Source organism: Candoia aspera, chromosome 1, assembly GCF_035149785.1.
Source record: "Candoia aspera isolate rCanAsp1 chromosome 1, rCanAsp1.hap2, whole genome shotgun sequence".
NCBI classification, from domain to species: domain Eukaryota; kingdom Metazoa; phylum Chordata; class Lepidosauria; order Squamata; family Boidae; genus Candoia; species Candoia aspera.
Window position 1 is genome coordinate 173,316,689 of NC_086153.1, and position 14,028 is coordinate 173,330,716.

The 14,028-nt window shown below is 39.3% G+C and overlaps 1 protein-coding gene across 2 annotated transcripts in view; it reads right to left on the reverse strand.

Moving 5' to 3' along the window:
* CCNYL1 (cyclin Y like 1) overlaps nucleotides 1-14,028 on the reverse strand; it is a 47,137-nt gene that overhangs the window by 16,340 nt on the left and 16,769 nt on the right. For both annotated transcript variants that reach the window (XM_063317938.1, XM_063317937.1), the window contains exons 2-6: nucleotides 9,311-9,385; nucleotides 8,414-8,448; nucleotides 6,334-6,434; nucleotides 3,767-3,802; nucleotides 579-630 (exon numbers count right to left, since the gene is read on the reverse strand). In XM_063317938.1, coding sequence (XP_063174008.1) covers nucleotides 579-630; nucleotides 3,767-3,802; nucleotides 6,334-6,434; nucleotides 8,414-8,448; nucleotides 9,311-9,385 — 299 coding nt within the window. The remainder of the gene's footprint in view (nucleotides 1-578; nucleotides 631-3,766; nucleotides 3,803-6,333; nucleotides 6,435-8,413; nucleotides 8,449-9,310; nucleotides 9,386-14,028) is intronic.

A 14,028-nucleotide genomic window follows, 5' to 3' on the forward strand; every position in this document is an offset into this window, starting at 1 on the left:
TTAGTACTGTGGAAGCATCCTGTATGACATAGTTTATAGATCTGTAGATCCCAAAGGGATTAGTGTACATGAGTGTACAAAATCCATTTTCCTACTGAAGCTCCCTCTTTTCCAATTGCTCTAAAATGGAGAAGAGTCCTCCAGCATCTCATAGAGCTGCATTCTAAAAGAATTTAAGGAAGCTCAGAAAAACAGGGAAGCTGCTTCATTTGCACGTGTGTCTTCTTTCCAGACAAGAATTACAGAAAGACTGCAATGTTCCCAAAAAGGATAGTTAAAGCTATCCTTTTTGCCTTCTATAAGAAGATATACTGGAATTAAGTATAGGACCAAAGGCTCAAAGATGCCACTCCGCAGTATGTCTCAAAATTCAGGAAGCCTGTTCAGTCTGGATATGTTTTGACTAAAATGCTTCTTAGTACATCAGGAAGATGAAAGCTAAAAATCCAACTTCATTTTTCTTGCAATCTTGATTTAGCTGATAAGCAAGCTGAAAAAGCGAGTATTGACATTTCAGAAATACAAACTTAACATAGTCAAGAAATCAAGTGAGACTACAGAAATAAAATCTGATTTACCGTGAGTGGATGTGATTTTTCATCAAAAATATCCAGTGATCTATCTGAATCCCTGCAACAAACGAAGAGGAACACCACTGGTATTAGCGAAGCTTCTCTCAAACTGCTTTGATCAACCCTTGCCTGTGGTCATATGCCAAGACACTCTATTTTTTCTCCACCACTCTCTCACCTTTGCTGTTAAATCCTAAATATTTAATGCAAATATAATAAAATATATTATTGTATACTTCATAGCTTTCAACGTTTGCTACTACACTTGTTACTTTTGATCAGGTAAGAGTTTACATGAGGCTTTGGCTGGAGAATAGGATTCATATGTGAAAAATAAGTATGGCCCCTGATGAACAATAACCTTTATTGAATGGCCATTCAGAAAGCAACCATCTCAGGTCTGAGATTCAGTAGAGAAATGAAGAATGAATATATAATGAATATTTTTTTACTACTTTGTAATTTTTGGAGACATTTTCCAAGGTTACCCCACTTAACATCAATGTGTCAGTAAAGGAAGTTATCATGCACACTTCTAGCAAGGTTAAGCCACAGAGGTACCCACTAGTATAGAACATGCAAAAGTGATTTTAAACTAAATGTTGATGTGTAATGCAACTCTGCTCTCTATATGAACTAGCCAGGAGATAGATTGCTAGTTAATAGAGGAAGGAAAACAGGGGTTTATGGAGTGAAAAATTTCCAGGACTCAGAAAAAAATCAGTCGCATGCAGACTTCTAGGATCAGTAAGTGATCAGACTGTGTTAGAGTTCTGATTTTCTTTCAGATGCCCTCAAAGCCTTTGCAACTATTTTTCAATCAGGCTCAATCTACATTTGGATGAGCTTATCTAGAGTTTTTGTTTGAAGCTTACTCTGCAATTCCAATACTTTTCTCTAAGCCCAGCATTGATCCTGTTTCTATCTGCTGTTTAATGTTTTCCAAGACAAGTATTATTTTAAATAAACATTTTTGTGCCGATTTGTATCTTGAGAGCTGGTAACCCCCTTTTGCCAACTTCAGCAAACTACCAGTTAAACAATTGCCCTTTTATTTTATTTTATTAGAAGATATTTTGCTTAGCTTGCCCCTATCTTTCTAACTGGGGGATGGGATGGGGGGAAGGGAGAAGATGGTGGACCACAGAAAGCAATTACTGCTTTATGCACCACAGGCTGTCTTGGTTGGATGGGCAAGGCTGGTGGGAGAAGTGGGAGACCCTTACACAAGGGATACGGGCAAGTGAAGAAGAATAAGCATAAGTGGTCAGAAAGAAAAACAAGGCAAGGCAGGGAGAAAGGAAAGGGGAATCTAGATACTACAAGCAGAAAACTGGTCACTCAAAAAGGTTTCCCAACTCCTTTATCAACAGTTTCTAGAAAAGACAGAAGACCCATCTGTATGAGATGTTAGGGGACTTGTGTGTGTGCCTGGGAAAGGAAGTGGCCAAAATCTCATCTGAGCAGACTTTTGATACAGAATCAAGACCAAGATGTAAAAGCTACCATAAAGGGCATAAACATTCAAGCTCAAAATGCTTCCCGTAAAGACTGCCTTTTCCCATAATTTGTGAAGGATACAAACCCTACCATTAAAAAAAAAAAATCACAGAATCCAAATGCAGACTGAGCTATGCCTGATGAGTCACTGTGTAGCCTGTGTTTAAGGAAGCCCCTTCATCCCTATGGGACTATATTTAACATTCTGCAGTGGAACAGTGACTTAAGCAGTATGCATGATAGACAGCTTTTCTTCCCCACTTAGATAGCTGCTATGCACGCAGAAGATGCCAGATGACTATCTTCAGATAAAAGAAGCTTTTTAAAAAGGGTTCAGGACAACCCTTATGTAGTTTTGTTATGCAACTGCTTCTGCCTAAAGGCTTTTCACGGGCGAACTCCCCATAATTTAGTAGTGAAATTCAGCAAGAGAGGGGTTCAGTTAATTTAAAATAGGATCATTTAAATAAGCAAGGAGGAAGATTAAATCAAATCTCCCAGTCATATTTCTTCATATCTTCTGTAAGCCATGTTATTGTTCTGAGTAATATATATTTAATAAAGTATGTTTTTCATTTTAAAAACTAGACTTTGCATCTCTGTCTCACTGCATATACAATTTTGTATGCTTTCTTTCTTCTTTTTAAATCTGTGAGAGGTGTTTCTTAATAGTACATCCATATAGGCTTTCTGCTACAAGAAGCACCCACAAGGGTTTGTGGGGTTATGGTCAGAATACAGAAACCTGCACAGACCACAGTGTTGTCCTTTCTTTGCGATCTGATTCCTCCAAGCCCACTCTCACAATAACAAAGTAGAAAACAAACATAATGCCTTTGATTGAAAGACTGAAGGAAGATCTGATAGTGGACAGATTTAAGTATTTTATTTTCAGTAAGCAAATGTGAAACACCTATGGTATATTAGATCAAGTATAAATATGCACACTATATACATTATTAAATTCATCCTTTATTTATATAAATAACCCTAATTTAGTACAGTGCATTGGATAGGGGCCTTGATTTAATTTAACCGATAAGTCCATCGCCCTATCCCAAATTAAGCACCCTTCAATCCCCCCAATTCCCAAGCAAACACTTCCTTAGTGTGTGGGGAGTTGGTCCATACATCTGAAGGTACCACAGTTGAGGAAAGTCAAGATAACATGTATATATTCACATTTAATATTAGCCATTTAAAGGAACTTAGTATTTACTTTTTAAATGCCCAAGTCTCATAAATTTTAATATATTTAAAATTAAATAAATTCATTTTTAAAAAGCAAAATAATGGTTTTTATTTTTTTAAAACTATGTTGAGATGATAGCTTACTCAAAAGTCTTTAGACTGTTATATTTTCTTAAGTAAGTCCTTCTTCCTATGTATGGGCATAAGCTCATATCAAGTTATTCCACTATGGGAATCCCAGTAGTTTTTGAAATTATTATTCTTTTAGAAGAATTCAAAATATAGACAAAATACCAAGATATACTACAGTTCAATAACAAAGTTACACTAAACAATTCTTACAGTTAAAAATAACAAAAAACCAGGAAAAAAAGAAAGGAAAAAATATTTTTATGGGAATCCCAATATAACAAAATAATAGTCAGTTCTTGATACTTCAACAGCAAGCAGCTAAATTAGCATCATTACAAAAAACTACAAACAACAATTTTAGAAATGCTCACCTGTTCTTTATGTGATAGTATATTGCTAAAGTAACACTGTGAAAAGAAAGGAAGTCATTTAATTGTAAGCAGAACTAAGAATGTAATTTTGATACACAATTTGTTAGATAAATAATATTTTTATACCCAAATCATGTTTGAAACTATAGTTCTTTCCTCTTTTCCAGGTGCCCTTTTCACCTTGAATTCTAAAGCATCAGTTTAGAACAGAAACAAGTTCAATGAACAGTATCAATTTAGAACAGAAATACATGTTCAAGCATTAATGTAAGGTTCAAAAATTCTCCTATTCCAAGCAAGGTCCAAAGCAAATTTGTGAACTAGCATGAATCTTGAAATAGTCAAAGCTAACACCCAAGAGTCTAACAGCTGGTGTGGACATTAGTGCTAGGGTACATTAGGCAAAGAAAGGGATGCCTTGATTGAGCAGCCTCAAAACACATCAGATTCAAGGCTCAAATTTCTCAGGGAAATTCTGAGTTCAGCATTCACTGTGCAGAGCAATTCTCTAATCCCCACAATTTAAAAGCTCCAAATTATTAATATTTATAATTTGAATATTATATTTGAAGAATATAATTTGGGGAAGGGAGTAATTTAATTTAATTTATTTGATTTAGGCATGGCCTGACTCCAGCTGACTCTTAACATGGTAGGACCTGCCTGCAAAGGGCTAAATTGATTTGTATGGCTTATCCTGCTGGATTGGCAAGGGACAATGAACAGTACAAGGCACTCACGAACAAAGCTTAAAGTGGGTTGAACTTGTGTTCAGCTGGTACCAACAGAATTGGAAGTTTGTCTTAAGATCCTGTTACAGAAAAAAGGTGAATAAACTCCAATCTCTTTTCCCTGAATGCTGCCACATTGATAGTTGCAACTCAGTTGTATCATGCTTCATGTATGTCACGACTGAAATGATCTACAAATTACTTTAAAATGTCTTAGTTCTAAGCTTTAGCAGTTATTTCATAATATAATATAATATTGTCATGGTCCCTGTTCCAACGTTCCTGGAAAACATCGTAAGGGGTTCCCATGCCCTGGTGCTGACACGAGTTGCTGTACGGGAGGGGGCTGCTCCTGTTCCTTGTACCAGGCTGCGATGCGAGGAGGGAAGGATGAGGAAGGCATGTTTGAGTTATCTCGCCTTGTCAAGGATGTTTCCCGCAGACCGGCAGGAACCGTTAGCGGCACCTGCAGGGCATGGACTTGTGCTGGCTTTGGAGGAAGGGACTGGGAACCGTTTGGGGTTTTACTGGGAGACAGCCCGCGCTTTTCCTATTCTCAGCTTTGCTTGTGATCCTGCATACTATTCATTATTAAATCAGATATCCATGAAAGCCTTGTGTGACTCTGATAGTGATTTTGAATAGGCAATCACTACAAATATTATAACATAACATAACATAACATAACATAACATAACATAACATAACATAACATAACATAACATAACATAACATAACATAACACAGGTAGTTCTCACTTAATGATGGTAATTGGGACCAGAAATTCCTTCACTAAGTGACATGGTCATAAAACGTGACATCACATGACTGCGCCGACTTACAAAGGCAGTTCTGGCATTTCCAGTTGCAGTAATTAGGAGAATGGTTGTTAGGCACGATGTCATGCGATCACCATTTGCAACTTCCTGCCAGCTTCCCCATTGACTTTGCTTATTGGAAGCTGGCAGGGAAGCTCACCAATGGAGATCACGTGACCACAGGACACTGTGACCGTCGTAATTGCAAGCCAGTTGCCAAGCACCCAAACTGCAATCACATGGGGACACTGTGACAGCCGCAACTACAAGGAATGGTCATAAGTCCCCTTGTTCAGTGCCATTGTAACTTCAAATTTGTGAAGTTACAAATGTACAGAGTCGTTGTGTACAAGATGGGTGGCAGAGAAATTTGACAAACAAACAAACAAACAAATGGTCACTGAATGAAGACTACCTGTATGTAATATCAATATTATTTAAATGAGCTGATCTTATTCAAAATGGGCCCTTGTTTTGCATTCCAAATTAATTATACTAGCACTATTTTCTCATGGACTACAGGATTCTATATGCTCAGACTCTTGTAAAGTTCAGATATTTAAAGGAAAACTTCAATTTCTCCTAATCTATGAGATAATAAATTCTGCCATAAAATCTGAGGGTAGGTATGGAATTTCAGCCAAGAATGTATTGTTCTAAGTTAAATATCTTAAAGCTACAAATCAACCATATATATCTTTAAAGAGGGTCAAAGATAAGAACAGGAATAATAGGATTAGAAATCAGAATCAGAGAAATAAATACAATGGATATCTGGGGGTGGGTGGGTTAAATATTAGCTGTCCCCACATCTCAAATTTAGAGTACCGTGGAACCAAATTGATGCTAGCAGATAGATGTTGCTCTACCAATACTGGGAACAAGAAAAAAAAAATCTGTTTCAGCATATACTGATTTGTCACTTCCTCTAGATTTGGTATGAGACTCTTGGATTTGCTGTTAGTCATAGACTCAAGTGAGCTTGATCCAACATAACCTCACACAAAGTGATACATACCATTTTATTGTGCTCCTAAGATTAGGTTGGCTGACTGTGCTGTCATCTATAAATATAGTTGAACACGAACTATACTTTTTTGTAAGCTGCCCTGGGGAAACCTATATGGAAAGGAAAAAATATACAGGAGTTTATAAAAATTGTTTTGAAAGCTATGATTTCTGGGTTTAATCAGGATTCAGTGCTCTGCATGTTAGAACCACATAGACAATGTTACTAAACAAAACAAAGATACACTAAAAAGGACATTTAAATAGCTAGCCTGAGAATCAATACAGTATCAAAAAAAAAAAAAAAATCAGCATCAACCATATACTGGGCAATGGCCACCTATGGACACCAATATTTTTCTTTTCTTGGTACCAAATTCACTGAGATTTCATAAAGAAACCACAGTGGAGGGAAACAAATGCAGTTAATGCAGCAGGAATAAGTCAAAACTTTATATTCGGATCCCGGAAAGGAATATCAAAGTCTCTAAGGACTATAGTAAACTATGAAGAGACAAAGACTCACCCGTAAAAGGAGATGATATATACTACTACAGGGGTGAGCTGACTGCACCCTTGCAGATGTTTCCCCTATGCCCAATAACCCCTTTACATTTGCAGAACAAGGCAAATTTTCCAAATCCCTCTGCTTCAAAAAAACACACTCTTGCTTGTGATGAACTGTGGTCTACATGCTCAGACTAAGATCCAAGCAATCCAACATTCTTTGCTGAGTTCTTAGCAATCCGGAGGCCTTGGGTGAGCGATTAGATACATCACTGGTTTGCTGCCTATCTGTGCTTTAGAACCCGAGGCGTTCTATGCTACCCTGGCAGCAAAGTGTCTCTGAAACAAACTGGAAGCAGAAGTATAGAAGGTTTGTTTTATCAGTTTTAGCAGACAGTACTTATACAGAAGGCCCATGTCAAGGGATTCAGTGCCACTAACTCCATGAATTACAGAAGTCCTTACTACTATTAAAGCATACATGAATGTGTTGTTCTATCACAGCTTTTTTGGGGGGAGGGGCAGAGGGTTGCCTTTAAGTCAGTCTTCACTCCTGGTGACTGCCTGGACAAGTCCATTCGGTGGATTGGCAATATTTTTTCAGAAGTGGTTTGCCACTGTGGTCTTCCTAGGGCTCAGAGAGAGTGACTACTTATTTATTAAAACTGAAGCACCAATTAGGTCAAGATAATATGCAGCAGCCCATTGTTCACACCTGGATTTATTCTGTGAAAGGGGATTTTAAAGACTATTTTAATCACATTTTCACCACTCAGTTAATTATTCAATTCAGAGATGCACAACTTGCGGTGTGCATGCTCTCTGCTAGAAGGCCTGGGCACAGCTTGTGGGGTCCTTTCTGAAGCTACTGTCAGGTGTTGCAGCACTTGCTCTTCCTTCTACCTACTCCCTTCTTTTTGCAAAGAATACCTTGCCATCACCCTCCACCCACCCGCTGCCCTATGGTACTTAACTTTCTTCTGCTGCTCTGAAATAACATATACGGCTTTTCCCAGCAATAAAGAGGAATAAGAGGAGGGGAGACAGTGGGACTGTTCTTCCTCTGTAGCTCTAGGATTGTGAGCAGGAGAAGAACTTTTCTTTTCCCCATCACATGAACTCTGGTTGCAAGTTCCAAGGTTTGGGCAATGCCAAGCACAGCTTCGCTTGCCCACTATAATGTAAAGTAAGGGAGCCATAGAATGTGAGGAAGCTAAAGTTATTTAAATTGTTCTGTACAGTAATTTAATTCAAATGTCCCCCCTTTTCCCTTGCTGTCTCTACTGAAAAACTGTAGCCCATGATTTAAATAATCTGAGAAGGAATTCTACACACCCTGCAACCTTAAATGTTTGAAATCCTTTTACTTCCTATTGTCCTTCAAAGTTATCTTACAAGTGCCCTTTTCTACCACCACAAAAATAAGGAAGACAGACAAACTCTGGGATGAAAGTCCAGTTGTATGTCTTTAACCCTCTTCTACGCTATTCACCAGAAAATAAAAGATTTTCATTCTACAGAGAAACAGGAAGCATGGACTATTCTTTGTATCTACTCCTTTCACAGCTATTATGTGTACTTACATGGTTGATGTGGTTGCTTTTTCTCTTCTCTCTCACTGAAAAGGGAGAAATGACTTCAATCAATCAATACTCTGATTTTTAAATTCTATTTTAAAATACAGCATCTGTTTAAAGTTTTCCCTCTCTTCATATTCAGTTTTGCTTTGGTTTATCTGAGAATAATTTAGGGTCATAAAGAACACAGTGAGGCAGCTTGTTGGTTTTTTTGGAAACTTATTGCACCTAGGTACTAAAGCACATTTCAGAGAATAAATACCACTCAGTTCCACAGAACCAACTTCCTTTTTTTGTTCGTTTCTTTGAATGGGCAATAGCAATAATTCATCCTGTGAATCAGAGCACCTACTGATTCAAAAGTTCAGCTTATAATGGCAACATATAAAGTAAGCCAATAAATAAACAAACAAACAAACAATAAACTGCATTGTTTTGATAAAAATACTTAGAAAGTTGTGAAACAATTATTTATCAATATTGGTTTTAGAAAAGTGGAAACAATGATGTAATGTTTCATTCATCCATCAAAGAGGAATGTTAGTAGAAAATTCTATCAGTAAACATTAGCATGATAATCTGAGATAACTTGGCTAGCCCAGTGTTTCTCAACCATGGCAACTTGAAGATGTGCTGGCTGGGGAATTCTGGGAGTTGAAGTCCATAAGTCTTCAAGTTGCCAAGGTTGAGAAACACTGGGCTAGACTGAAAAATTTTCCCACTAGAAGGGTATGTTCTGACAGGAGTAGCAGGTAGCAAATCATATTTGCTAGGAAATACCGCAAATAGTGCTTGCTAAGAAAGTCTCTTCAATCACTGCTCATAAGACAACCACCTTCTCTTCTCAAATAGGGCACCCAACCATTCCTAGGTATTCTGCTGAATGAGCAAAAGTTAGCTTACCATCTGTTTGGGATTTGCTCAAGAAAATTGTGCTTGCTCTAGGATGATCAGATGGGTTTGACTCCAGTGCTAAATCTGAAAAAAAGAATATGAAGTGATGCTATTCAGAAATGACTTTCTTTTTGGAAGAATAAATAAGAGTGAAAACCCAAATCTTGCTTAAGAAGCATTAAACTGTGAATCTGTTTCTGTAAGACCCCAGGACATACTTAATAAATATTCCTAGAATTTATACATTAATCTCACATGCACAGACACTTCGAACTGTATCTCAGAATCTTAACAATAGCTCTGAACAGCAGAGATACTAGATTTAAAAGTACACACGTACTTTTCAGTACTCTCCCCCCCCCCCGATCAAATTATATGAGAGGGCCAAACCACATTAATGCACAGTTGCTTCTGCCCCTCCAGTGGAGACCAGTAAACCCACCCCTCTCTGGCCTGCACCACTTGATGGGGCTCCTATACCCTCAACTGGGCAGGAGAGGGCAGTCTGGCCCCTTTCAGCCATGCCTCAGCCAGACAGAGGCCGAGGAAATGGAAACTGGAACCAGACTCTGGGGCCTGCCCCACGCACTTTCTGAGCAGGATGGAGGGCCCCCTTTTATAGGTGCCCGTGCCAGTGGGGTTGGAACCCCCTCTGTTGCCTAAAGCTGCTGTAGTGATTGAGACAGCTTATAAATTGATGGGAGGAGGAGGGGGAGGGGGAAGGGGAGAGGGGGAGGGGGAGGAGGGCCAGAGTGACAGTGATACTTGAGACTTGATTTTTAACCCAAGTGCGAAGAAGTTAAATCACAAAGCTATTTATGTTACATAAACACCAGATTTACTTATCCTTCAGCAGAAATTTGAAATATGGGTGTAAATATATCAATCAAAATCAATGCATACTGTACATTGTAGCCAACAACAGTGAAGACTGTAGACACACAGTGCAAGTTTTGCCAAGAAGTAACACTTGGTCTGAAGGACTGAACTGGGACACACAATTTTATATTCAAAGACCAGTGACAGCCTGTACCATAGCAAAACAGTTTTCCCCACTAGAGGACTGCAGATTTTCTAACTGCAACATATTAGTACCTCTGACTTGAAACATACTCCTCAGTGCAAACTACATGGATCAGTTCCATATAGCTATCTTTTCGCTGAGCCACAACGTAGCATAGACCAGTAAAATACTATTTCACTACAAATTCATAAAGTACCTTCCAAAAAGTTCACTGGTTTGCATTTACAGTCTAATAAAAACACCATATAGATCATCCTTCACAACATGCCTGCATAATTTTTAAAGATTTCTACCAGTAGGCAAAATTTTAATCTAGAAGCAATGTATAAAGGTGAGCAGCATATGGCTTTCTTAAACAAAACCTAATGCTATTTATTTGCCATTATTTATCATTGGCGTTATTAATTTAGAATGGGCACCAAGCTTGCTCATTAATTCTGACTGGGCCCAATTTATTAAAATATAAACAGAACCACAATTGCTATTCACTGTGCAAACTGCTGACTGGCCCATAGCCAGAACTTCTTAGTACTATGTGCACTGCTGATGGGGGAAAAGAAAGAGAAGATTTATGGTGGGAGAGGCCTAAGCAGGAAGAAAATAGTCTTGACCATGAACAGAATCAGGGGCTTTTGAATCAGGGCCAGTTCTGGCTCATCAAGCAAAATACATTAAGCAAGCAGAAATCAAGAAAGAGCAATCTCCAAACAACATTAACAAAGAGAGTTAATAGAAGATAGATGATCATGGTATCTCCCCTGCCAGGTATGTATATATAAAACAATAATGATTGCAGTGACAAAAACAGGCCTAAAAGGTAATTGCCAAATGTTATAACGTCATTCAAAATACAGTTTTTCTGAGTTCTTATGAATACAATAAACAAGCTCAGATCTGTTTTCTTTGTTCCAAAGGGCAAGTAATCTAGGATTTTTGCAAGTAATTTCCTCTACAAAATTTGCACTGAGATTCCTGCTTCAAAGCATATGGCGATGCATGCCGTTTCTAAATACCCTAAACTGGAAGTTGGTAACATGCATCGTATGCATGCAGCAGGCTTTCTGACTTCCCCAGGGCTGAACTCCCTGAGGCGTCCAAGAAATCACTTGCACTTCTAAACTGCACTTCTGGGCCAGGTCCCAGGACAGGAGGCAGAAGCTGCATGTGTAGTGGTACTTGCAAACTAAAAGGTTCTCTCTGAAACTCAGAGAGCCCAAGACAGGAGTTTCTGAATCAGACTCAATGAGGTTTTCAGAACAGATACTGCCTTGAGCTTCCCCGTGCAATATAATGACCCGCTTTTATATTTTCATACTGTTATTTTTCTCAGGAAATATTCTATTTACCAGAAAGGAAGGCAACTCTAAATTTAAAACAACCACACCCCAGAATGAACAGAATTAAAAAAAAAATACAAATCTGTATTGCCCAGCTTCTCTAATTTATTAGCTCCAGATGAAACCACTCCTGAAGATACCCCCCCTGTCCATAAATGTATGCCCCTGGCACTCTTCTGAATGTGTTTGTGTATATATATAACAGTCAGAAGCCAATCAAAAAGCAGCATCAGAACAATACATTTATATTAACTGAAGTAATTACTAGAATGAATTAACTGCCTGGGAAACAAGCCACCCTATTCCTATATTTAAACAAACACACATCCCCTCTCCTTTCCTCCTCCACAGCAGGAACTGCAGCTGCAGCAGCACAGGACAGTGATGGGTTAAGAGGAAGAATAACTGCATGAAGAAGAGAAAGAGAAAGAGAAAGAGAAAGCAGAGGACGAATCTGAGAAGGTAACCAGTTCTGGGAAAAAAAGAGAGAATGCCCTGTTGGGTTTAGGTTGGTAACTACATCCAGTCTGTCACCCTTACAAAAAGTTCCGTTTTCTAAATCAATCATGACCGGGCAAGATTGAAGAAGAATGGCCACTGAAAGGACACTTCATTTTAGTAATAGGCCTGCTCCTCCTGTAGCAGCAATATTGGCATCATGGTAGGTGAGGCAGGCAAAGCAGAAGTGGTTGTGTTGACCCTTAGCAACTCAGGGATTTGGAGTAACACCCAGGAAGAGTTGTACCCTCCTACATCCAAACCACAGTGGGTGGGTTGGTTACTCAAAGACTGCAAGGCATACATTAGAAGAGCAAGAATCCAAAATGACTGCTGTTATGGGATTGCTAAACACTTGCAGAAGCAACATCTGAGTGCCCTTGTAACTGAAGGCAGCAGCAGGCAACCCATACTGCCAACAAGGGGCAGTGACTGAAGCATCCCTGGGATGGTGGGGGAGCAAGTGGCAGTGTGGTCCAAAGGCATCAGACCTAATTGAGCAATTGGCAGCTTTGGTATGGTAATGATGGTGGATACTGCTCTATTTCTTTGCTTCTGACTGCCAATCCCTTTGCCATCACATTCAATAGACAGGTTGTACCCTTCTTGTATCACTAATACAGGAAAGACGTATTGGCACTGATAGCAGTAAACCCTTATACAAATATCCACTTCATCTCAGTCATGTGCACATCTTATCTCTCCATCACCACGCACTAGCTGGGTGAGACTGAGGTGTTTACTGATGTAATTGCCAGCATCTCCAATGTGACAGAATGCAGGCCCATACAGATAGGACCTGCTTCATACCACATGCTACTTTTGACTCACAGGGCAAAGTTGTTGCTGCTAGGATGCCCATGGTAGAGATCTGGGCAGCCAAAGATGTGGGCTCCAAGGTAATCCCTGAAAGCACTAAGGTTTGCCATGAGTACTTTTATGGATAAGTGCCATAATAAAGCTGGATATTTCCACCAGAGCAGCAGTCCCCAACCTTTTTGGCACCAGGGACCAGTTTCGTGGAAGACAATTTTTCCACAGACCAGGGGTGGGGGGGGTGGGGAATGGTTTCGGGATGATTCAAGTGCATTACATTTATTGTGCACTTTATTTCTATTATTACTACATTGTAATATATAATGAAATAATTATACAACTCACCATAATGCAGAATCAGTGGGAGCCCTGAGCTTGTTTTCCTGCAACTAGATGGTCCCATCTGGGGGTGATGGGAGACAGTGACACCCAAAGTGTGTTGCTTATGTCCACTCTACTCCGTAATCTCGTTTCGGTTGCTGTCACTGCAGAAAAGGCTGCTTCGCAAAGATAGGATGTTGGAAATGGAAGAAGGCTTTTCAGTGCTTCTGTGGCAATCGCAGAATATTCCGCCTTGGCTTTAATCCAGAAGGTATGGAGATCTGAAGTTGTCTCAAACATACTTTTAAGGCCACCGTCATTTGCGATCTCAAGCAGTTGATCCTCTTCTGGCATGGACAAAGTTGATTCACCTGGCTTATTCACAAATGGGTCGCAGATCCATTCCTTCCCAGTTCAGGGGTCTTTTGTGGTTGGGAAGTAATGCTCAAACTCTTTTGAAAGCTGAGACAGGTGATCATGCACCAGCTGGGAGAAAGAAGGCCCTGGCTCAGTCTCTTTCAAAATCTCTGCTAACGTTTGAAACATGTCAAAAATCCCAAAGTTCACTCGTCGCCCCCATAATTCCAGTTTGGCTTTGAATGCAGACACTTTATCTGCGTCTTGAACACAGTTGTCATTCTCCCCTGAAGTGACAGATTGAGTTCGTTGAGCAGGTTTAATATGTCACACAAGTAAGCAAGTTTTGCGACCCATTCCGGGTCACTGAAATG